General features: G+C 38.9%; 2 protein-coding genes across 3 annotated transcripts; one reads left to right on the forward strand and one right to left on the reverse strand.

Annotated features, from left to right (window-relative positions):
* The first annotated feature begins 178 nt into the window (after positions 1-178).
* On the forward strand, positions 179-18,231 carry clec16a (C-type lectin domain containing 16A). 2 transcript variants are annotated; one of them, XM_088437541.1, is made up of 23 exons: positions 179-369; positions 733-861; positions 1,090-1,223; positions 1,941-2,089; positions 2,489-2,594; positions 4,402-4,525; positions 4,805-4,979; positions 5,060-5,110; positions 5,659-5,775; positions 8,564-8,876; positions 10,181-10,292; positions 10,361-10,461; positions 10,574-10,693; positions 10,777-10,886; positions 11,446-11,490; positions 11,859-11,909; positions 12,012-12,140; positions 12,253-12,373; positions 13,475-13,626; positions 13,942-14,146; positions 14,807-14,977; positions 15,144-15,281; positions 16,097-18,231. In XM_088437541.1, exons 1-23 carry the CDS (start codon positions 296-298, stop codon positions 16,651-16,653), a joined length of 3,384 nt encoding a protein of 1,127 aa, XP_088293667.1. In that variant the 5' UTR covers positions 179-295; the 3' UTR covers positions 16,654-18,231. The 2 variants fall into 2 exon arrangements, with proteins under 2 accessions (XP_088293667.1, XP_088293668.1); XM_088437542.1 differs by having other exon boundaries at positions 8,564-8,810.
* A 2,172-nt stretch (positions 18,232-20,403) lies between these two features.
* Positions 20,404-22,961, reverse strand: socs1a (suppressor of cytokine signaling 1a). Its single transcript, XM_088438142.1, has 2 exons — positions 22,857-22,961; positions 20,404-21,509 (listed from the first exon to the last, which is right to left on the reverse strand). The coding sequence occupies exon 2, from the start codon at positions 21,455-21,457 to the stop codon at positions 20,837-20,839; it is 621 nt and encodes a 206-aa protein (XP_088294268.1). The 5' UTR covers positions 21,458-21,509; positions 22,857-22,961; the 3' UTR covers positions 20,404-20,836.
* Positions 22,962-25,282: the final 2,321 nt, after the last annotated feature.

Below are 25,282 nucleotides of genomic sequence, written 5' to 3' on the forward strand. Positions count from 1 at the left end.
CACATATGGTCGAAGCAAAAAAAAAACCCAAACTCAACTTGTGTTATTTTTGGTCTTTAGTCATAATGTCTTTTCTGTACACGCATTTAAAACCGACAAAAAAACTACACTTCCCAAGCATCACATAGTAGACCACGGTTACGTAACGCATCCTCGCTCCTCTTGTGTCAACCTATCACCGAGTGTTTGCTAAGTGGCTAGCTCCACCAAAAGTGGGTGTAATGGACCGATGCGACCGTTAACATCAACGAAATAATTCGAGGGTCAGCTCGTCAACCTCCTTACAACCAAAGCCATGTTTGGCAGGTCACGGAGCTGGGTTGGAGGGCAGGGAAAATCGAAAAATATCCATTCCCTGGATCATTTAAAGTGAGTAGCTAGCATGAACGCACAATTGCTAACGTTAGCCTATACGTGAATTGTAATGCAGTACGCGAATAGCTTTTTAGGTACGAACATAATTATTCTGGAGTTCGACCGCTCTGTAAAACAACAAACTTTTATTCCTGAAGTATATTCGATAGCTGCCGCTGGTTGATTTTGTTCCGCTTGCCACCCCAGACTAATATTATAATTAGACTTAAATGCACTTTTAGGAGTAAATAATGAGCCAAACGCACGCAGTGTATGCTGGAAGTGGACCTTGTACCAATTTAAATGACAAGTGTTGTTTTCTTGCTCGGTTCATAAGACGGAGTGTATTGCATAATGTCTGTATTATGTCACCTTCAGGTACATGTACCATGTCTTAACCAAAAACACAACAGTGACAGACCACAACCGCAACCTCTTGGTAGAGACGATTCGTTCCATCACAGAGATCCTCATCTGGGGAGACCAGAATGACAGCTCTGTATTTGAGTAAGTTTTTTTTTTACATGCTCTTGGAAAATTACATAGGGAAAACAATCGTTTTTGATGACAATAAAAGGGGAACAAACATGAATGCATTTAACATTTCTTTCCCTAAATAATAGCTATTTATTTGTCAGTATCTGTTTGGCAGCTGTTATTGTGTACCATTCATTCTGTACCTTATAAACTGAACCTATCGGCTGTTAAGATGCAAACATAATTTCCTGTGGTCAGCTTCTTCCTAGAGAAGAACATGTTTGCCTTCTTCTTGAACATCCTGCGGCAGAAGTCAGGGCGCTATGTGTGTGTTCAGCTTCTCCAGACACTTAATATTCTGTTTGAGAACATCAGACACGAAACATCTCTGTGTAAGTATTTTTGCCTGTCATACAAAATATTTTAATACAGGGGCTCCTCAGTTTATGATGGGTTCTCCTTATATGACACACACATATACCAGTTTATTGCACATGGTGGAAAAATGTAGTAGTATTACTAACCTATGCTATTGTATACAGTTTAAAAAGTAATATTAAACAATAATTTAATGTATGAAAAACATTTACGGGTATGTATCAATTATTTCAATATAAAATGGTACTAAATAAACGCTTGACATAAAATAGAACAATTAATTGATTTTAGTTTTGTGGTTTGTTTCCACAAATGAAGGGACCACAAAAACTGCCTTAACCCAGCATCCGCTGCAATATTATCAATCCATCCATTTTCTAAAGCCGCTTATCCTCACTAGGTGGCTTACTGGCTTGCTTGTGCCTTTCCCAGTTGCCTTTGGGCATTAGGCGGGTGACACCCCGAAGTAGTTGGCAGCCAATTGCAGGGCACATCGAGACAAACAACCATTTGCACTCAGAACCACACCTAAGGGCAATTTGGAGTGTTTGGAGTGTCATTACACCTATAATGCATGTTTTTGGAATGTGGGAGGAGTAATATTTTTAGCTAAATTGTATTTATGAGACCTATGCTGTGGTTACTGTAGTGATTTAGGCAGGAATGATAAATGTTTGTGTTAAAGCAATACTAATGAATGTTCGGGTTTTTCTTTTTTCTCCTCTGTGCAGATTATTTATTATCAAACAACCATGTGAACTCCATCATCGTCCACAAGTTTGACTTTTCAGATGAGGAGATCATGGCTTACTATATCTCTTTCCTCAAGACACTCTCGCTCAAACTCAACAATCACACGGTGCACTTCTTTTACAATGAGGTGAGGCCATGGATCTTTTTGAGATGTGTTTCAGTTTTGCCATCACTGTTCAACAAGTGGCACTAACCTGTTGAATTTTTGCTTAAAAAGAGGTCATACATCAAACTAAATAAAATCACAAGTGACCTAATCATTACTTGTTGTCCGATTGGTCTGAGCAACTTATAAAAATTCTTAAATTGTCTTGGCCGTCAGGCAAAGACATTTTTTTTTGTCTAGCGCTAAAATGAAATTCTCCAATAACTTAATTTCTGTGTATTAGCCTGATTTTAAGAAATACACCTTATTTTGACCTTTAACCACTGCCCAACAGCTTATTTACTGGCATTATTATATTGTTTGTTTCTATATGGGGAAAGCAGTACCTTGCTCACTGGTGCCTCTCTCTCTCCCATACAGCACACAAATGACTTTGCTCTATACACCGAGGCTATAAAGTTCTTCAACCACCCTGAAAGCATGGTTCGCATCGCAGTTCGCACCATCACCCTCAACGTGTACAAAGGTGAATTTCAATGGCCTGCATGCACAGTATGCCAATTATTGACACACAACACACATGTATACAGCATTCCCATACGTGTATTGGAAGCTTTTAAGACACCATTTTTCTTGTACTGATTTTTTTTTTTTTTTTTTTTTGCTGATACTATTAGTGCATGAGCATGACTTAGGTAAAATTGTGTGCTTCTGCAAACATTTTGTAATGATGGTTTGCTATCTAAGATTTGCTCATATTTATTCTAGTCTGAATTATGTCTGCAATAGTTGTTGTAGACTAAAATATGCTTTATAAATATTAGTGGCGCAACAGATCATCTTTGAACCATGATTTGTACGTATCACACACCATGGTTCGGGATCTGTGGATTTATATACTTTGTAATATACATTGTGGCTATTCTACAGAGCCTACTGTTCATTGCATTTTATGTGACTACGTAATAAATAATCCTTTCTTCACTACTGCATGGCATAAGCAAATGATTAACACAACCTAGAGAAGTTGTAATAAACTATTTAGATGGTGTTGTGTTTTATATTCGTTTTCAGTGCCAAATATTAGCAACGGCTGGTTTTTAAACATGTCTTGACCCGCATGAAAGCTTGCTCATCTTATTCTACTTCCATTTGCTTTCATCTACTGCCAACAACGATGAATTTTCAGTTATCAATGATTGTGCAATATAAAAAGCAAAGTACTGTACACGTTATGGCTGGGTTGACAGGGAATACGCTTGCGTAAAGACATAGTTAGGAAGAGTTTTTTTGTTGTTGTTGTTTTGTTTTTTTTTCCACTACATACATTTTTTCCTGGTGCTATTTGATGCTTCTGGTTGCTCCCTTGTGATAAGCACTATGATACGTCCCGGAAAAGGATTTTTTTCAGCATCATTCTTTCACTATGTACACATTTCAAACACTTATCAAACGTGTCAATACGTTATTGACATGTAAACCGATAAAAGTCCTTTTGCAGTATTGACATTGTTTGCAGTTTTCATGTAAAACAAAACAAAAATCTGGTTGCTCCTTCCCATTTCGATCACTTCACAGCCACCCCAATATTCACATTAACACTGTGCTTGTTTGTTTCTCCCCTCCTTCCTCCTCAACAACCACACCTCCTCCTTCAACTCTCCTTGTCCCCTCTCCTCTCCCCTCTGCGTACCCCATCTTCTTAACTCCAGTCTCATGTAAGTTGGTTCCATTCATTCAGTCTTATTATTGTGCTGGGTATTACTGAAACTCTTGAGTGATGTAGCGTTTGTAGAGGCAACTGCTGATAGCTTCCTCAAAAAAGTGAGTCCATTTTTAATGGGAGTCAATTGGATGGCCAAAAAAAAAATTCTAAAAAAAAAGACTTGAAAATCTAATGATCAGACCTCACATCAGTATGTTTTATTGATATCCAGCTCATTCTAATCTGTTTGACAAGATTTGTTATAAATATGGGACTGCATTTTCAATCTCTGCTCCGGTGCTCTGGTTGCTCATTCTTTATCACCCATATACATTTACACAAACAAATCGCATGCCTTGTTTTTGTTTGCTTTGTGGGGTTAATGATTGACGTTATTTCTGATCTTTACACACTTATTTTGTCTCGCTGATAAATTTGATTGCTCCTGTGTGCTTTATTTTTTCCGGTAGAAGAAAATCTCGTGTTTTGGACGAGGGCTAATTTTGACATTTCTTTTGCTTTGGCTGTGTTTATTCAATGAAATTTTAAATATATCAAGTGTGTGTTTGCCTGGATGTTAATTTCAATGTGTGCATGTATTATACCTTAACTCTCATACTTTCTGTAGTGGACAACCAGCACATGCTCCACTACATCAGAGATAAAACAGCGGTGCCATATTTTAGCAACTTGGTCTGGTTTATCGGCAGCCATGTCATTGAACTGGACAAATGTGTGCAGACAGATGAAGAGTAAGTGCCTTTTGCTTCCTTATCTTCCTGCTCAGCTTTTACAAATGCCTGTGTTGCTCTTAATGGCCTGTGGGGGTCAGGCATGTTCTTTGCTTGTAACAACTGAGCGTTTCAATCAATAGTATGATGCAGTTCAACTGCTTACGCTGCTTTAATTGTTTTTATTCATGTATTGACGTCTTCACGTTAATATATGACAATCGGAAAGATATTTGAAAGATTTACGATTTGGGAATCTTTGTCTTTTAAGTAAGCACACCAAAATCTTTGTTGTCCCAGGCATAAAAACCGAGGGAAGTTAAGCGACCTGGTAGCAGAGCACCTTGATCACCTCCACTACCTGAACGACATTCTCATCATAAACTGTGAATTCCTCAACGATGTTTTGACTGACCACCTCCTCAACCGATTGTTCTTACCCCTTTATGTGTTCTCATTGGTTAGCCAAGAAACGGTAAGATGGCTCATATAGGAAAAAATCTGTTTCTATGACTTGTTGTGACCTTGACCTGGAGGTATGTTGTTATTATTTAGCATGAAGAACGAAAGATCAACCCTCAAGTGTCCCTCTACTTGCTGTCACAAGTAGGCATTTCACACATATTAGAATATGATTATATGAATAAATATGCATTCAACATATCCTCTGCTAGTTTTTCAGCATAAAGGCATCTTTTCAGCGCACTTCTGTAGGGTGGCAGCTATCGAGGATTTTTGTTTTTTTGAATATCTAGCATGAAATTCAAATCCAATTCATTGTATTTGGATAAAAATGAAAAAAAAAAGTATTGTTATAAATAATTCTAAACGGGGGGGTCACCAAGGCATTCTTGCAGAGCATTAAAACTTGTTTCGATTGGTTTGCCATTTTTTTCTGACATGCACGCTAATATTTAGGTATGTAAGGCAAGAAGAAATGCCCTGAAAATTTTTTGAACAAAGGTACTTAAATTACTTGTGGACTCGTTTCACCACTACATTCCTGCAACTCTCGCCTGATCTTCTCCAGATCCTCTGTTGTATTGAAGAAGCTCAGAGTGTACTCACGGTGCTTGATATTATTGTTGATTTAGATGATTTGATTATTGATGAATATGGTGTCTTTAAGAGATGTTTTTCCTTTGTATTTCCAGGTGTTTCTGATCATCCACTATCAACCCCTTGTCAATGCTCTGGCCGACGTGATTTTTAATGGAGACCTGTCTGTCTTCATCCCTCAGACGGGCCTTTACAACACACAAAAGAACACTGTAAGTCATATGCGTTTTTAGACATACATAATACACAATCCAAATTGCAAAATACATAAGCCGTAAGAAGGTCAGAAAAGATCGAGTAATAAAATCGCAACCATAGCTCAAGCCTTGGGTACTTTAATGGCCATAATGCCTGCCGTCCAACAACTAATAGACACACCCTCAGGAGCATTGTCTAATAAGTATTTACAAGGGTTAGGCAATGTGTGGTGTGTGGTTTTCTTTTCATTTTCCCTAATTCATGTTCCATTATGAATGCAAGAATATGCAAATGAAATACTCCATATTCATATAGTTTTTTTTGGAGGGGGTACTCTGTTCTGATGAGGGTTTTGAACTCATTTTTTTGACAGCCAAGTTAAAATAGATGTTTTGGATGTCAATAGCTGTCAACGGAGCCTTGTAAAAACAGACCTTTAAAGTCTATGGTTGTCAGATGCACTGAATGAGTTGATTAATAATGTGTATGTTGTAACCAGCAAAAGTAACTTGACCGCATAGTTTTTGAAAATATTTTTTCTCATTTTTTGTTAATATAATGTGAAATAGGCGGTGTAGCCTATTTATTAGGTATTGTTTAAACTTCAGACCTAAATTCTATTAAATGTCTGCTGGCATTCTCAAGAGAAAAAATATGCGAAATTGTCAAGGACGTATTTCCTTTTATTAGAATGTAACTTCCTTCATATCCGTTTGTTTCTACCACCTGCTTAATCTAATTCCTCCCCTCTCTCTATTTTCAAATTTAGAACCCCTCCACCCCCATTTTCTTAGGTTTTTGACCATCTGTTTTGGTAGTTGGGTGGGCGTGAGCAAAGTAGTGAGCGTTTCTGAGAACATCTGTGGTTGTTCTCTTCGCTAGCTTTGTGTTTTTCAGAAGCAGCTTACCTTTTCAGTGAATGTGAGCAGAGGTGTGACCTTGTATAAATAACGATGTTGGTTGAAACGACCACAACAGAGAGCGTCTGCACCCAAACATGTCTTCCTATTTTTTTTTTAATATAAATAGACACTTTTTTGTGGTCTTTTATAGCATGCAGTAATTTCAAACCTACACCAATGATATATAGATTTTCAAGTTCTTAAAGTTAAGTAACACGTTTAAAAAAAAAAAAAAACTCTTTGACTGGGTTAGGTTTATCTTGCTATGCATTTCTGTCATTTTATGTTACAGAAGTCCGTTTTGTCACAAAGTATTCATCCATTCTGTATGTGGCACATTTTAGTTTGTGTGTGTGTCAGTGTGGCTTTAATGTACCATGACCTCCATTAATTTCTCAGCAGCATATTGAAAGCGTGAGCAGTTTACCAGAACATAGTCATCTTACAGGTGTAGCACACACATCCCCCTCATAGCTACTAGTCTGTGGTTTAAGTGCACTCTGCAGCCACGACTGCAATCCCACTGGTTTCACTGTTTTTAAATTGTTCACTTGCTGCTGGAAGTATCAATTATAAGTTGTTGTTATTGTCTAGGGAGTTACTTCCAGCAAAGATGCACCTAAATTTCTTTTCCTCATAATTCTTATCGAATGCTAACACTGAACATGCCAAAATAAATGTTAAATCTTTAACTAACACAATCTGCTTCGTAATGTTGTTTGCCCCCCCCCCCCCCCCCCCCACCCGTTAAAAAAAAGAAACCCATATGACATTCTTTTGTATAGTTTGATCCACTAGCTAAATCTGTAGAATATGACTTTCCAAATAATAGATCAGTAATTTGTGCCTATTCTTGTGCCTATTCTTGATATGCATTTTCATGAGAGGAGTGGACACACACGAACACACATACACAAATGCATCAGTATGTGCTACATTCTGTGGTGCATGCGTGTGCAAGGTGGTTTGTGCACGTGAAGTAGGAAACCCAAGTTTCAGTCATATATACAGTATGTGTGTGTGTGTGTGTATATATATATATATATATATATATATATATATATATATATATATATATATATATGTATATATGTATATATGTATATATGTATATATATATATATGTATATGTATATATATGTATATGTATATATATGTATATGTATATATATATATATATATAAATATATATGTATATATATATATATATATATATGTATATATATATATATATATATATATATATATATATATATATATATATATATATATATATGTATATATATATATATATATATATATATATATATATATACATATATGGAGTGGACACACACGAACACACATACACAAATGCATCAGTATGTGCTACATTCTGTGGTGCATGCGTGTGCAAGGTGGTTTGTGCACGTGAAGTAGGAAACCCAAGTTTCAGTCATATATACAGTATGTGTGTGTGTGTGTGTATATATATATATACATATATACATATATATATATATGTATATATATATGTATATGTAGAATGTTTGAGGTCATGGCATAATTACTCTGTTTTACTGTAAGGCCCTTTTTTTTTAAAACCCCATTGCAGATTTTATCTTAGACTACAGCTGTTTCCTCTGCAAGTGTGCATCTGTGGTTGTGTCTTGTACGTGTACATGTATCATGGCTTGAATGATGTACCATGAAAGCATAAACTGACTGGGATAAACCTGACACATGAGTACCAATTTACTGTAAGAGGTCCGTGAGTAAGTGTGGTGTGTGGTCTTGCGTTGATGTTATCTTGGTAACGGTCTACTAGCAAAGGAGATGATTGTATATTGCTTTATTCTGTATTGTAAATGGAATTTCTGCTTTTGGCATCTTATACTAATACCCATGTACGGTTTTAAAGGCTAGTTCGGGAGGATTGCGTCGCTTTATCAAGCCCCCAGAAACTTTGGAGCGCTCGCTGGAGCTCTCCCGCCACCGTGGCCGCAAGAGAACCCAGAAGAGGCCAAACTACAAGAATCTGGGCGAGGAGGACGATGACGGGAGTGCCGGGGGAGGAGGAAGCAGCAGCAGCCGGGAAGGGGCAGATGAGAGCTGGGACGATAGCGGCCGAGGTGGCGAGGGAGGCCGAGAGAGGGAGAAGGGAAAAGGTACAGATGTTGTTGCAGCAGGTGGGAGTTCTAAGGGGAGCAGAGCGAGTGGGGAAACGGCGGAAGGTGAGTGTGAGACTTGTTGGTCTTTGCAGTGCAGGATTGTCTCCATTTGTTTACCCCCATCAATCAAAAGTCTCCCACGATGCACCCCTTGATCCAAAAACTACTTCTGCGGCAGTCCTCGTCTCCAAACGAAAAGAGAAACAAGCTTCGATATCATCAACGTTGCCCACCACTGCTTAAAAACTTTTTCCCTTTGCCTTTTAATTTTTAGTAATGGGTGACCAGTAGCGCAAATCTATATAAGGGCAACCCAATGGAGAAACTCCAGACCAAAAATGCATTGCATTTATAGATTCTCTTTGCCTAGTTTTGAGATGAAGCCTTCCTGCCTCCCCTGTTTGGCGCATTTCAATTTCCCCATGGTGACCTGTGATCACACATCAACTCCTTGTTAGTAGTCCCATTTCTACAATGACATCATCCATCCTGTGCTCACCTGTCCGCCTGTCTCTTACTCAAGCTCTGTGTGCATTTGTTTTTTACTCTAATACCTGAACAATGGAACCTCTGAAGCTTTACAAAGGATATATTCGTCACGGTCATAGTGAAGACATACGGTATCCACTATTAACTCATTTACTGCCATTGACGCTATAGATGTCAAATAACCTTTTTTACCAAGATGGCAGTGCATAAATTCAATTGAAATTAAAAAAATGTTTCCAGATCATTTAAACCATTAAAAACACAATTCCCACTTGATATAGACCAAAAATGACATCGCATTTATTCCGGGCCTGATTAACAACCAATCATGGCTCACCTTGCAAAGGTCACATAAGAACCAGTCATGGCCCACCTCTTATCTGGATTTTATCATATGACCTTCGCAAGAAGAACTGTGACTGGTTGATACCTTAGCCTTGAGGGGTCTTTTTGAGGGCATGCGATACCATTTTTTGTTTGAGGCCAAGTCGAAAACATGATGAGTGCTCCAAAAAAAGAGGTTTCACTATTCATCTAAGTCTGAGGCCTCTTCACTTTGACTGAGAAATCCATTCTTTGCACGTGGACTTTCTGAACTCTGCATTCATATTTACATGATATATCATAAAAATGCAGCTGCACTTTCAACTTTCTTGCGTGCAGCTTCAAATCAAATAGTCTTTTATATCCATATGGAGGTCAAAATTTTAAGTTTAAAGAAAGAAAAAGTCCAAATGATAAGATGGTAAATGAAACGATCAGCAAATTGAAGAGGAAAATGCCTTGCAACTTATTTCCCTTTGATTTAATATGTAATTTAAATTGTCTTCATGCAATTTATGAGTAGATAAACAAAGTGTGTACATTTACGCTCACAGAAATAGAAATGGTGGTGATGGAGACTTGTAAGGTGTCAGAATTAACTGAGCAGAATATCACAGATGAGGAGAAGACTGCAGCAGCCACGCGCTCGCACACGCAGAGAAGCAGGTACACTTTCACACATTATGCAAAATGCCCTCCACGAGTGCCTTATTTAATCCTGTCTTTTTCCACAGGCCTTTTTTAGAAATGGTGTACAGTGCCCTTGACTGCACTAATGATGACTACCATGCCCTGTTTGTCCTCTGCCTGCTCTATGCAGTTTCACAAAGCAAAGGTTCACTTACTCCAGGCACACACACAGCAAATCTGTTCCCCCAAATGTTCAAAGGTTGACTTGACAAACCATAATGTCTCAAAATGAAGAATTAAAATGTTAATCTCTTTAGGGATAAACCGTGACCTTTTGGAGCGTCTGCAGTTGCCAGTCCCTGACCAGGAAAGGAGCTCTTACAGTTTGGTTCTTGCAGAGAGATTGATCAGAGTAATGAGTCAGGCAGCACAGCCAGGTAATATCCACAATGCTGCTTTTGCATGTGTGACATGCTTTCTTAACATGGGCTGATGGTTGATTTCTGTGCTGCTTTTTTAGAAGGTCGCGTGCGTCTGGCTACCCTGGAGCTCAGCTGCCTTTTATTAAAGCAGTCCGTGTTATCTGGAAGTCCATGTATAATCAAAGATGTTCATCTGGCCTGCTTGGAGGTATGACACATGCAGCGTTCCTGTCTAGGTGTCACATGAACAAACCTAGACTGGACTAAACTTGCAAAAATGGGTCACTATTTTAGATTGATCATATTTTTATATAAATGTATAAAAATATATTACTACTCCTCTACATTTGATATCAACCTTCAACAACTTCTATTCTCAGCATTTTCTCTTTCATATCCGTTTTTAAATTAGCTCCCCACTCCTGTTTCTCTCCTGCCCATGTATGTATATATATATATATATATATATATATATATATATATATATATATATATATGTATATATATATGTATATATATATGTATATATATATATATGTACATACCAATTCAACTTTGCTAAAATTATTATTAGTATTATTAGTTTTATCATCATCAGTATACTTTTATCTTGCTATTACATTGGGGTTTTTTTTATTTCCTTACAATACTTTATACCATTATATAGTATATACTGTACATATATCTTGTATTGTCCATTATGTTTTACTGAAGATTTTAAGTGTCATTTGCATCTGCGTGACATTTCCTGTGTGCTACATACACAGGGGGCGAGAGAGGAAAGTCTGCACTTGCTGCGGCGATTTTACAAGGTAAATGTTCAACTAAATACACATGCTGTAGTAAAGTAAAGCACTGTTTACAGCATTAAGTGCACTCAGAAGCATACCCCTTTCCCTCCTCCCATCATCTAATGTTGGCAGCTTGACAGTGCAGTAAAATTTATTGGTAGTGTGAGTTCATATACTCATTGACTTCACTTTCTCTGCCCTGATTGCTTTCACTTTTGGACTTAGTCACAATGGTTTTATTACGCATTATTATATACCCTAACAATCCAGCAGGCGGTCAGTTTCATTTTTAACGTTTATGTCTTCCCACATCCAGACTGTACAAAGGAATGTATAATGTACTATAGAATGCTCGAGATTTAAAGTTTGTATCATCCACTAAAATGCAGGGTGAGGAGATCTTCCTGGACATGTTTGAAGACGAATACAGGAGTATGACGGTGTGTTGGCCTTTTACTCTCTTCGCCAACAAATTATCTGCTATTTGAAATCTACATTTTCTGTGTTCAAACACGCCCGGGTGTGATGCTTGCTCTTTTCAGAGTAAACCACTGAATGTGGAGTATCTGATGATGGATGCCTCCATACTGTTGCCACCCACTGGCACACCACTGACTGGTATCGACTTCGTCAAGAGGCTGCCTTGCGGGGACGTGGAGAAGACACGGAGAGTAAGTGGAGTCACATAAAATCTCCACATAGTTTTGTTGCACATGTGCATCTCAAATAAGATAACTAGTGGTAACTCTTTTGTGTTTGTGTGGATCTTCTTACTGCCCACAGGCTATTCGTGTATTTTTTATGCTGCGGTCACTATCACTACAGCTTCAAGGAGAACCGGAGACACAGCTCCCTCTGACCAGACCTGAAGACCTTATTAAGACTGATGATGTACTAGACCTCAGTAAGTTGCAAGTTCCCTCTGTAAATGTAGCCATGAATGGTGGGTGTTAGAATGTACAGATTGAATAAAAATGAGCAGAAAGGTCATCAATCAATTTATCTGGATAAAACCCAAACATTTAAAGTGAGATACTAGAAAGTATAAATTTTGACTACATCACATTTATTTCTTAAAATTTTACTGGCCCATTTAGGCCAGCATCAGTGAACTGTGGGTGCCCCTGGGCCACTTATAATGTCAGAGCCTGCCATGATCAATTTCTAAAATATTTCAATTATCACAACTTGTCAAAAGTGTCAGAATAAATAAAATAGTTCTCATGAAGTGGCTTTGTGGTTGTTGGTCACAATTAGGTTATACAGCACCTCAATTGTTTGTGGTAAAAGCTTTTCAAGCTTTATCAAGGATCTGCCTGACTAACTGAACCACTACGCCCTTACTGTATGTGGAAGTACAGCTGAAGGTTTTTTTTCCACAGTGGCACATGAACCCTACCTCTGCAGCCACAGCAACGTTTATAATTGCTATGTTATTTGGGCGCTACAAAAAAAGAAACATTAACAGGAATTGGCATGTTTGAGTCTGCATGCAAGTCTAAACTTTATACAGCTAAGTTGAGTAAACCAAAGGTGAGGTAATCACATAGGCCTGTTTACGTAGCAATTATTATTATTATTTTTTTTTTTTAGAAAAAGGAAATAAGACTCTCGATGTGAGCTCATCGTTTGTCATTGTGGTAGAAACATTTTTGTTCATAAAAGTCCGATCGTAGTACAAAACTGCTGAGTCGCTGTGCCGACCTCTTGCAGCAAGCCTCACACGTGAGTATCCAGCTAAAAGTACCTCTTCAAAATATCATCCAAGAGGTGTAAATCTTCAAGGAGTGGTTTTCTTGGATGAGGGCTGACTTGGCCCACAGCACAACTAATCCGAGCCTTAGTCCCGTCATTATCATGATGTGGATGACTGAGTCTCAAAGAACTAGACGGTTTACACCAATCTGATTGGTTTGATCCTGATCGGAAGATATTTAGCATTTTATGCAAAGTTGGTGATAATTGAGCCATTCCATAATTTGTATGTTGCATGACTGTTTTTCAGATAACAGTGACTTGATAGCATGTATGGTGGTCAGTAAAGATGGCGGCCAGGCTCAAAGGTTCCTCGCCGTGGATATTTATCAGATGAGTTTGGTCGAACCAGAAAGCAAACGCCTTGGATGGGGTGTCGTCAAGTTCGCCGGCCTATTGCAGGTTTGTCCTTGTTTCTATATGGGCGGGTCCCGTCAAAAGGAAAGAGATCTTATTTTCCTTATTTAGGTTTCTTCACATTCATTCTACAGCTGCTGAAATAATTTAATTTACATTTGAAAGTGCCTAAATTCTCAAGTGGGTTTCGTCCAACAACAAAATTAAGTGAAAATACTCATAGCAAATAGGTTCATCTCAAGATCTGGTAAGTTGTATTCAAAACCTGCAATGCAGTAAAGGTGCAAACAATGAACATGGTTGGAAAAGGGTATTCCAATTTCTTTACAATGTTCTTTTCTATCCTACTCCCACCTACAGGACATGCAGGTATCTGGTGTTGAAGACGACAGCCGAGCTTTAAACATCGTCATACATAAACCCAGCTCCAACCCCCACGCCAAGCCGCTGCCAATTCTGCAGGCCAACTTCATCTTTGCTGACCACATTCGCTGCATCATCGCCAAGCAAAGACTCGCCAAAGGTCGCATCCAAGCCCGGCGCATGAAAATGCAGAGAATAGCAGGTTAGAATGCACAAGCATTACTACTAGTTAGGACAAGCATTTCAATTCACAGTATTTTTTTTACAGGAAATCAGATGGGTCATAAAGAAAGTGAAAGCGCCAAACCACTACCAATTGTTAAATCACACCGCAACAATCAGACGTAATCTTCATTAACTGTCAGGTCACCTGTAGTTCTAGGTCAAACCTACTTCTTATCATTTTCTGTTGCGTTTATTTTAAACTTGTTTTACATTGCTTGAATGACAGTTAAGAAATTTTGGATCGAAGCCGACATTGCCCAACATCCACCGCTGGACATTTTGTTCCAAACCAGTACTCAACCAGAAACAATAAACAGCACAGAATTCTATTAGTCACATCCCCTTCCTTATTTTGGTTATGTGATGTCTTAAAATCTTGGCAACAGGCTCATCAAAGAGGATGTTTTTGGCCCCATGACTTATTATGAAGTGCTAAAATCAGGCCATGTTTTTTCCGGCACATTAACCTTACACATGGAAAATTCAAGAGTACTTAATGCGAATACTTTTCTTCAATTCTGATGCATTTATCAGTGGTATTTAAAAGTCAGCTAGCATTTTTTCTTTTTATGTTCACTTTTACTTTCTACATGTTATTTTCTGTACCTTTGACATTCTTTCACATCTCATCACGCAGCTCTTTTGGACCTGCCTGTGCAGCCGAGTACAACGGAAGTGTTGGGTTTTGGACAGACAGCCAACGCCTCCCCCAGCGGTCTCCCGTTTCGTTTTTATGAGCAGTCAAGACGAGCGCCCAACGATCCCACGGCCAGCAGAGCGGTCTTCGCCTCAGTTGATAAAGTCCCAGGTAATGTTACGAACCTCTATGATAATAAAAAAATCAAATCTTAACTCATTTGGTGGCAGCCATTTTCAGACACGCAAAAAATGTCCGAACTCCATAAAAGATATGAAAATACGTCTCTGGCATTGAAATAGTGTCAATTTCATATTTTTCGGTGTGTCATACACAGGATTTGCGGTTGCTCACTGTGTGTCGCAACACACCCCCTCTCCTCTATCCTCCCCTTCAACTCCCTCCAGTGGGAGTGGAAGCACAGGAAGATGTGACTCTGTTACGACCAGCACTATTTCAGCTCAGAGCCCCACAGGTAGAACAGTCACGCATATACATTCCTCAGAAATGTCGACACGCGCTTACAGTACACACAGGAGTATACAAGGAGGCCCAGACCTTAGATTAGAATTCATGCGGAACTCACACCTAAAAATATTAATGACTTAATTCCTATTACAAAGTAAGAGCACTGTTCCTTTATCTTCTGCATTCTTAGATTATATCAGTGCTTCATAAATAACGGGGCGTTAGGTGATGCCGGGGGGGCTGCGGATGATCCCAGAGAAAGTTGATTCATATTGCTTTTTTCTTTTGTTAATGTTAAAAAGGATACAGGTTTAGGTATACTTATTCAATGTTTATAGATCTTATAATAATGATAATAATAATAATCTTATTCATAATTAGCAGGGGAAGGGGGCGCCAAATGTTTTCTCTTTCTTAGGCGGGCCTTGGCAAAATATAATGCTCTGGATTGAATCAACGCATCAAAGGCATACTGTGTTTACTGTATGATAATATGCAACATACTGTACAGTGCTGTGCAAAAATACGAAAGATAAACAAAGATAGCCGAAATATACATAAAATGTGCATGTTCAAGTATACAAGTACATGGGATTGAACATCTGGATTTATTACAGAAATGTAAAAATATGTCTTGGGGACTGAACGATTTCATCAATAATAACTCATTCGTCGCCATTTACGGCTCGAGGTCAAACGTCCATTTGAACTCATCAGAAAAAAAATACTGCATTTGTGTGCCTGCTGATTCATCCCGATGGAAGCCCGAAAGAAAAATCGAGCCATCATCTCAGATATTAAAAATGGTCCCTCTTTCCAAAGATGATGGCACATTCCTGGAGAACACCCCTCCATATTCGTCCTGCGGAGAAGGCGAGGGAGGCGCCGGGGACCTAACGAGCGCCCCCTGGACCCCCGCCCCGCAGCCGACCCTGGCCCCCAGCCTCACCCCGGCCTCCCAACCCACTATCTCCCTCCTGACTGACAGCAGCGCCGACACGCTGAGCGTGGAATCGCTGACGTTACTGCCCCCTGCCGACTCGCCGCACCTCCACCCCTGCGCCAATCCCCTCGCCGCCCAAGCCACCTTTCTCACGAAACTGGATGAGAAGAGCGACGAAGACGAGGGGGAAGCAAGGAAAGGAGAGCAAGAGGCGGAACTCTCGCGGGTAGAGCACACTGCGGCGGATGGGACGTTAAAAGAGGATACTAATACAGAGGCGCTCATACCCGCCCGTGACCAGGTCGAGGATCCGCTGCGTGAAGCCGAGCCAGAGGGCGAAGACTCTGCGGCGAGAGACTCACCTAAACTGGAGGAACAGGAAATGGAAGATGGGGAAAAGCACACGGAAACATCTGAATCACCTGAGCTGGACTAACAACACACATTCTTACCGGTGCACTTTGCGCACGTTTCACCCTCATGCAAAAACTGCAGGTAGTGCGTGACCTCAAAAAAGGCCAATTCAGCCTTTTTTTGTTTGCACTCAAAAAAAAAACCTGTGGGAAAGACTCACGTTGATGGAACTGGTGGAAGGCTCAAAGCACATTTGGGTTGGTCGTTTTCACATCCATGAGTTTTTCGCACGTGTCAAAGCGTGTAACCAGCAGCTTTTTTTCTTTTTCACTTCTGATGGGATTGTCACGCGTTAGTGCTGAGGTGAGCTTTTAAAAGATCGGGTCTATTTTTCAAGTCTTATGTTCATATAGCCGCCTAGTTTTTGCGATGAACTCATACACTATGCTGGGCAAGCCTTGTATGCCCCATGTATGTATGTGTGCAAGGCTCATCATCATGGGCGTATGCGTGTTTCATCTTTTTTACATTTTATTTAGTCCAAATGCCAAGTTGTAATATATCCCACTGAAATACACTAGTTGCTTTTATATGAAATGCATTAGTAATCTGCAGTCTGCTAATGTTTCACTTTTGTTTCAAATAGGCCCAATGGGTACACATGTGAGTCAAGAAAATCAAATTCAGAGTAATTAAAAAAAAAAATCCAGCCAACTTCCTGGAATATGTTTCACATTTCAAAAAGTTTTTTGTTTTTTTCTTATCGTGTCAGACAGTTGATTACTACTCATATCTGTGAAAGTACTTTATTACTTCCTTGTCCAATGCTTTATTTGAAAGCCTGTTGGCATTATAAGAAGATACATCGCAAACCCGATTAAGGTGAAAGAAGAACTGATTTAATCCTTCAAGTTCTATGGTCAAACCTGGTGTCACGTGAAGCCATCTTTTTTATTGAATGTATATGATTCTCCATCAGAGTGACCTGAGCTCTGTTTAACCAACAAATAAAGATGGCAAGACTATTTTAAGTGAATCGCAAAACTCCACGTTACCACTAAGTAAAAGATATACTCATCAGAACTATTTATAGTGGCTAACTTGTCCCATTATTTAACATAACAGCTTGAGTTTTACAGAGAATCATATTTACAATTGCAATAAGCGGATGTTTTTCTGAAGATCAAAATTGAATGTATCATAACTTTACCCTTCCTGTTGCGCTATTAACTTGTGTTCTATAAGGCTTTATTTGTATAAACGATTTTGGACTTTTCACCTCCATTTCATCTGTGCCATGATCCGACTTCACAAAATCCTCACAGGTGAATTTGAAATTGAGCATTTTAAAGCAATATTTTCTCCCCTTCTCTCATCTGTAAATACTGCCGGTGATTGTTAGGATGGACTTAAATTATTGAGCATTTAAACACTGGATGCTCTAGGCACGTTCGTTCTCCATCTTTAAGATGTGTCGCCTTGACAACATCTACCTGAAAATGCCATGACAAGCTGCCATTATTGAAGAATCTGATTGTAGTGTGTGTGTGTGTGTGTGTGTGCGCGCTTGTAAATGCTTCTGCCTTTTAAAGATGTAAGTATTGTTGATGACTTTGAAAGAGAAATAAAGAGCTGCAATAAATTATTCTACCTAACAACACTTGAGGATGTTTGTAAATGAAGACTCAAAAATTAATGTCAGTGAGCAGACATCATGTATGCTTTGTACATGCTTGTCAGCAAGAACACTGACAAGCGTGTTTCCTAATCAAATCTTTCTTCCTGTCTTCAAGGAAGTCTTTGTGTGCACGTGCGAATGTGTTCCGGGCAATCCGGTGACATGTGCGTGTGTCATTACTGCGCTACTATGGTGTCACCATGAGACTGTAAATTTGACTGTGTTCACATCAAACATGAACAGATAAGAAAAAAAAAAAAACCCTAAAACTAGGCCTCAGATAACACAGAACTCCCAGTATACCACTTTTATTGAAGTGCTTTCCTGTATTATTGCTAAGTCAAAAGAGCACTACAACGTCCGAACTTTTCAAGTTCAGAACATTTTATTCATGTCTTGTGATGTCAGTGTTGGGAGTAATGCATTACAAAAGTAATGTAATTACTTTAACACATTACTTTTTGCTGTAACCCATTAGTGTAATGCATTACACACACACAAAAAATGAGTAATGTTTTACTCTGTACAAATGACAAGTTACAACGTAAAATAATATATACCCCCCCCCCCCCAAATGCTCGTAAAACTTTATTGATATTAACTGAAGCAATTGATTGCATAAAAGCAGTTCATTTGGTTGCCTCAAGATGGCGCTGGTGTATTGTTGTTACGCAGAGAACTTTATTTAGGTCGTTTTATTTGCACGTTTCTATTTTACATTTCCAGCAATCTAGGCATCATTTACAAGTCAGAAGGATCAATAATATTTATTTTGGGATCATTTTGAGCATGTAAGATTGCTTAAGTTTAGTTTAAGGTCATTCCATCTGATGATCTATATTTAGAATGCCAGATCCAAATTTCCAGACATGTTGGTGAGAGTAATGTAAAGATTATATAATAGTGGTGTAATGCCTTACGTTTGAAATACAGTAATATTCTAATGTAACTAATTACTTTAAAATGACAGTAATAAGTAAGAAATAACTGATTTCAGTTTTGAAGTAACTTGCCAAACACTGGTCGTTTCACTTTGAACTATAATCCAATAATTTTCTATATTACTTGGCAGTGTATGCACAGAAACAGTTATTGCCAAATTAAAATGATGCCTATTTCATAAAGTTGACTTAAGCATCATAACCTTGTGAAATTCACAGACGATTATAGGAATGTAATCAAATCAACCAAGCTGATAAAGTACGACCAAAGGGGCTGATGAAATGTTATCAAAAACACTGAATGACATTTCTTCCCGATAAACAGCTCATAATGAAAGAATGTGCTCGCTCCTCTATCAAACGAACTTTATAATTCTTGTTTATCAGATTGGCCTTTTCTACAAGGGTGCTTTTTGATGAGGTGGATGTGGAATGATGCAGGCCTTGACTATGTTCTGAACAATCAGCGATAGGGACGTCATGTAATGCATCTGCCTGACAAACTGGTTGAGAGCGTGGGATCCTTTCCTACTCTGTCATGGTGTGATAAGTTTGCCCCTGGTATAGAAAAAAATCATATTTGTGTAGGCACATTGTCTGGTTTCTCATCCACTATTAACGGGTGGTTTTTGTGAGGGTGTTTAGTCTCGCCAGTAAAATATTCCCAGCTGAACTTCGCCCAACGATGCATGGTGGTTTTCTCTGTGGCCTTTGTGGCGAGCAGTGAACTATGCTGTTATTTTTGCCAGTCGAGTCTCGGCTCAACTCTCCACCGACAAGTCGCATGACAGCTCTTGCGTATCTGCAAAAGTTGAATCTGATTTATTGGATTCCATTTAGCCTTTTACAGTAAAAATGTGCTTCATCAAAACAAATCTTGACATTTGAGTGTTGATACAAGCCCCCAAGATTTCCCACTTCCTTTTGAGATTTCAATCTGACTTTGCCTTCATTCATAATACTGTAGTTTTCACACTTACGCACATTGTGTCACGGCTGCATGGGTTTCTTGGAAACGTGTGTGTGTGTGTGTGTGTGTGTGTGTGTGTCATAGTTCATTACAACTAAAGTAGCCACACCCACCTGTCATTTTGCCCACAGATGAATCATTGTGGTGATTCTGTGGTGACCCACCCTGTCCTTTGGCAGTTTGTAATCTTATTACAATATAAATGTCCCTCTCCGAAAAGAAAACAAGACAAGACAAAGCATGTACTTTCAGTTTGTTTAATTAAAAATACAAATATTTATATAAAACAATAACAGTTTGACAAACGTATCTGCCTGGCAGACATAAGTGAACTACAGAGGGTAGCTGAGTGTTTCAGTGCGATACAAAATATAAACATGGTCGCTTGCTTTCAAGCGCTCCTTCCACCATGCCACTGTTTTCGAAGACGTACAAATGAAGGCATACGATATTATTATTACTATTATTATTAGGGTCCTTCTGCATTGTTTGTGCTTCAAGTAGTCTTTTTCCACCCCATCATCTTTGGAGGTAATGTCTTTATGTGTTCTTAGGAAAGGAACACAGTTTGTGCATGTTAAAGTGGAGTCAATGTAAGATGGAGTAGTACCAGGTGTGACCTCTAGGAGGCAGCCTCTCGACGCAAGCGTTAACGTCAAACTCAAGCAGACCAACGTCATAACTTGTAAGGGAACTCCAACAGGAAACCTTGGGCGACATTGGTGAGAGGCAGCTCCGGAACCTGCATCCCTCCGCCGCAGAGCTCCATGATGCGCCTCCTGCAAAGCTCCTGCAGCGTGGGCTCCCATTTCCTGTACGGGACCCTCAGGCTCTTCTTGGGGGAGTCGGTGTAATGCTCCAAAAGGGCAAAAAGAGTGGGGAAAGTGCGCTCGTTGCCGGCCAGGGAGAATTTCTGCCCCTTGTAGTCGATGCGCACGCTGACCGGCCCGCTCTTGGCGTGGTAGGACAGCGTGAAAAAAACGTCCTTCTGCCGGCTGTCCCGGATGAGGTAGCTGCCCGTCGGGGCGTCCTTCAGCATGCGGTGGGCCTCCTCCACTCCGAGCGGGCCCCAGTAGAAGCCGCTCAACTCCAGTTGGGCCGCCGTGTCGGTGATGATCCGACAGTCCTCCTTGCTGTTGAACGTGGGGAAGTGGGTCAGGTACTTGCATGGCGTGGCCGCACACCTCTGCTTGGGTTTGGGAATGGCTCGGTGCTGAAGCTGCTCCAACCCGGCAGATCCTGAGCTAGGGGAGCCCGACAAGTGATGCCCGCCGTCTGTCGCGCTGTTGGCTACCATCCTCCAGGAGGCCCCAGTCCTTCTCCCATATCTCACCCACCACAGCGGCAACCTGAAAGACACCAGGAGATCAGTACAAGATCACAGCCATTAACTGCCATTGACGGCAAAAGACGGCAAATGTCCATTTTACTGGGCTGACAGTGAATGAGTTGAATGTAAAAGTGCAGCGATTTAACCAAACATCTGTTTGCAAACATCTGCATTTACTCTCTAATTAAAACGTTTCGCAATTTCTGACCTGTTACCAACTAACTAAACTGATCATATTTTATGTTTGTGCTATTTATTCTCCATACATTTTATTTATGTAATTAAAAGATTAAATCCACAAATCATTGAAACTAAAATCAAACATTATTAATAGTTGCAACCCTAATTAAATGTAACGCAAATGTATTGCTCTTAAGCATAACTGAGTCGATCTTAAGAATTGCGCTGTACGGCATTTAATTTAAAGAAAAACTTAAGGCCACTGTAATATCCATAATTTAATTTGAACATTTAATTCAGTTATCCTTTTTCGTACCACTAGAGGGCATTCCCAAACCAGTAACACTATCTTTTAAAACAACTATCTACGGTACAACTACAAAACATAATTTGAGTGTTAATGTTGAGACACTATAACCTGGATGCACACACTTCCAAAAATTGTTGAGTTTTTGTCCATGTTGAAAGACCAAAAATATTGTTATTATTATTATTATACTAGAAAACCATTTCTAATACAAGTTTAGCCCCTATGTTTAGGTCTCATAATACAGTGCGGTAAAATTGCAATATTTCCTGTCACTTAGAATTAAGGTACATTTTAAAATGCTGCAGCAGCGAGACACTGTTTGTAGTTTGAAATGGCATACTGAAGTGTAATTAGAAAGTTACCGTCATGTGCTTCAAAACGCTCACTTTCATGTATGTGTTACCCTCCTCCCATGTGCCTCAACACACTCACTTTGATGTCAAACAAGCCATACACGGACAATTCTCAATACATCTGGTTATGATTAATGATAACGTATCTGTAGCTAATGAGCAAACTCCTAACATATTCGACGTTGTGCGTTTAACAACAAAGAACTACAGTTTTCTTTCTCCATAGAGCAATAAAAAATACTAAATTTTTACGCGTAAACAAGCCTGTTTGCTTTTTCTTTAGACTGCATTGTCTTTGTCCATGCAGTGTGTTTTCCCTAAAACTGTTCGTATGTTTGCAAGAGTAGTTTAGAAGATAAGATAAATATTTAAAAGACGAGCGTTATGTTGGTTTTCCCAAATCGTGACAGCCGGAATGTTACAAAGGCAAAGTCTGTTTTTCTCCCAGTTTGACGTCCTCCGCAAAAACAAAAATAAAAAGAATAAAGCGCAGCAATTGCATACATTTGTATTCAAGACTTACCGTTTCACTTTAATCCTAAAGGTGTAGGTACAGTTAATTGAGCCTCCACTAACTCAAACAGAAAACGCTGGTGCCTGCAGCTGAGACTTTCCTGCCGTTTTATAAGACTGCTTTTGTTAGCCCCGCCCACTATTCAAACGCCTTCATTCATAAACGAAACTGAAACTGTTCTTTCGTTTCATATCAAGCGCACTGCTTATTGGAAGACTTAGCATGGGAGGTTCATCATGTGTTGCTTTACTGCAGTGCCTCGCAATTATATTTTGCCAAGCCCTTTCTAAGAAAGAGAAAAAAAATTCGAAGACCCCAACTCCATGTGCAGACCCTAAATAAGATTATTATTTATAAAAAAAAAAATGCATACGTATACCTAAAACTGTATCCTTTTTACATTCACAAAAGAAAAAAAAAAGCAAAATAAATCAACTTTCAACAACTGTTGATTATTTTTTACAGTGTTTATATGGGTTACAGCTTAGTCTAAATCTGAAAAAAAAAGAAAATCAAGTGCATCAAAGTGCCTGAAAAAAATGATGGAAATTCTTATTTTATTGCAATTACACTTCACATGACAAAAACAGGAGAAACACTGCTTAACTGTATGAATATTAATGTATTACTGTCTTCTGCTAAACTACAGTTGCTAAAGCAGCTGGGGGGTCTTTAACCCCCGTATTGTTTTTATTATGGTAAAAATGCGTGTACCTTTAAGGGTGCCAAACACGCCTCCCCAACAATTATGCGTTAGCAAAAGTAGGGGAAAAAATTAGTTTCCCAACACTAGTTCCCACTTGAAGGCACAAATTTGGGTGGACATTTTTGTGAAGCAACCCCATGCCTCAGATTGAACACTATAGTCGGCCATATTGGTTTGAAACAGCCATTTCATGTAAATGGGCTCCCACTTCATAAAATCCAGCTCAGTCTTCCATTTTTTTAAATACCTAATTCCTAGTTTACGAGACAGTGTTGTAGTTATGGATCCAAAGGGAGAAAAAGAAAGTTTGACTTCCATGTTATAAAACTTAATTGGAAACGTGCAATGTACACAATTAGTTACTTGTTTATTCCTTAAGTTTCATTTCTGTGAAACGGGGAGGGACACCGGAGAGCGCTTGAGCTCGTTCTATTTTCACCGCATGTGCACACACTAGTTGTGGTGGATTATTTGTTGTAACTCCTGCACAGAATACGTCTAATACATGTGTTCTAACTGCAAAAATATAAAGATTCATCTTTGCATTCAGTGAGCCAGGAGTGACATCATCATATTTATTTTGCATCATACTGTTCTTACACAGCCACACAAAAATATTTGATGCGCCTCACAGTGCCACAGTAACTCATTCAGTGCCGGGGACGTATTTTCACGTTTTTTTAAGAGTCCAGACATTCAATCCCGGATACTCAATTATCGATTTCAATAATGAAGTATCTGGAAGTATCAATTTAATACCTAAATATCTGGGATTGAATGTCCAGACTCTTAACAAACGTGAAAATACGTCCCTGGCATTGAATGAGTTAATATACACGAATATATATTTCTCAGATATATTTCACATTAATAATGAAAATATTATTGTCTTCTATATTTTCTCTCCCATAGTACGTAGGTGTACCTAGTAAAGTCCCCTGTGGGATTTTTTTGCAGCCAGAATGCATTTACTGTATGATCACGTCACATTCAATTGCGGTTCTATATTATTAACTAAGTACTCATTAAAATTGGTGGATCAATGGAATGATTGACAGCCAGGCACGCGAAAAAAAACAAAGTAGTACTTTTTATTATAATTGACTCCTCAGGATTGCACGCATTTCCTTGTCTGAAGCCAAATTTGAAGCTTTGTTTGTGTGTTTTTGGAAATGAAAGAGAAACTGCGGCCAGATGACAATATGATCTTTATTGATTAAAATGTACTTTTTTTTTCTTTGCTTTTGGATCAGCACCATTTAGGTGCAGTACTGTACCTGGTGTAGTACTACATCCTTCACACTTCAGCTAAGCTGTTACCACGGGCAACGATGTGTATTTGCCACAGTTTCAGCATCCTCTTTCGGTCACATTTCTTCATACAGTTTTTATTTTTTTATCTTTGCAGTTACATGGAATACAAAACTTTCATTATGGTGACCATAAAAACCAAGAAACTATCATCCTAACTTTCGCTTTGAGGTCCTCTCACATTTCATAGGATCAAGAATTGTTTTTCTCATAACAGCACTCAGTTCCACATGGCATGAAATATAATACCCGAGGGAAAAGTTTAGTACAGTTAGTACCAAGGCTTGTGAGAATAATTATCGTACAAAGTAAGATTAAAAAAAAATAAACTAAGGGAAATCTTCATTTATCAGATATTTATAGCCATGTCTAGCTATGTTAACTTTTTTTTAACCCATGAAACAAATCCAGCCTGTGT

This window comes from Hippichthys cyanospilos, chromosome 16 (genome assembly GCF_059441005.1).
Source record: "Hippichthys cyanospilos isolate Australia breed blue-spotted pipefish chromosome 16, RoL_Hcya_1.0, whole genome shotgun sequence".
NCBI classification, from domain to species: Eukaryota; Metazoa; Chordata; class Actinopteri; order Syngnathiformes; family Syngnathidae; genus Hippichthys; species Hippichthys cyanospilos.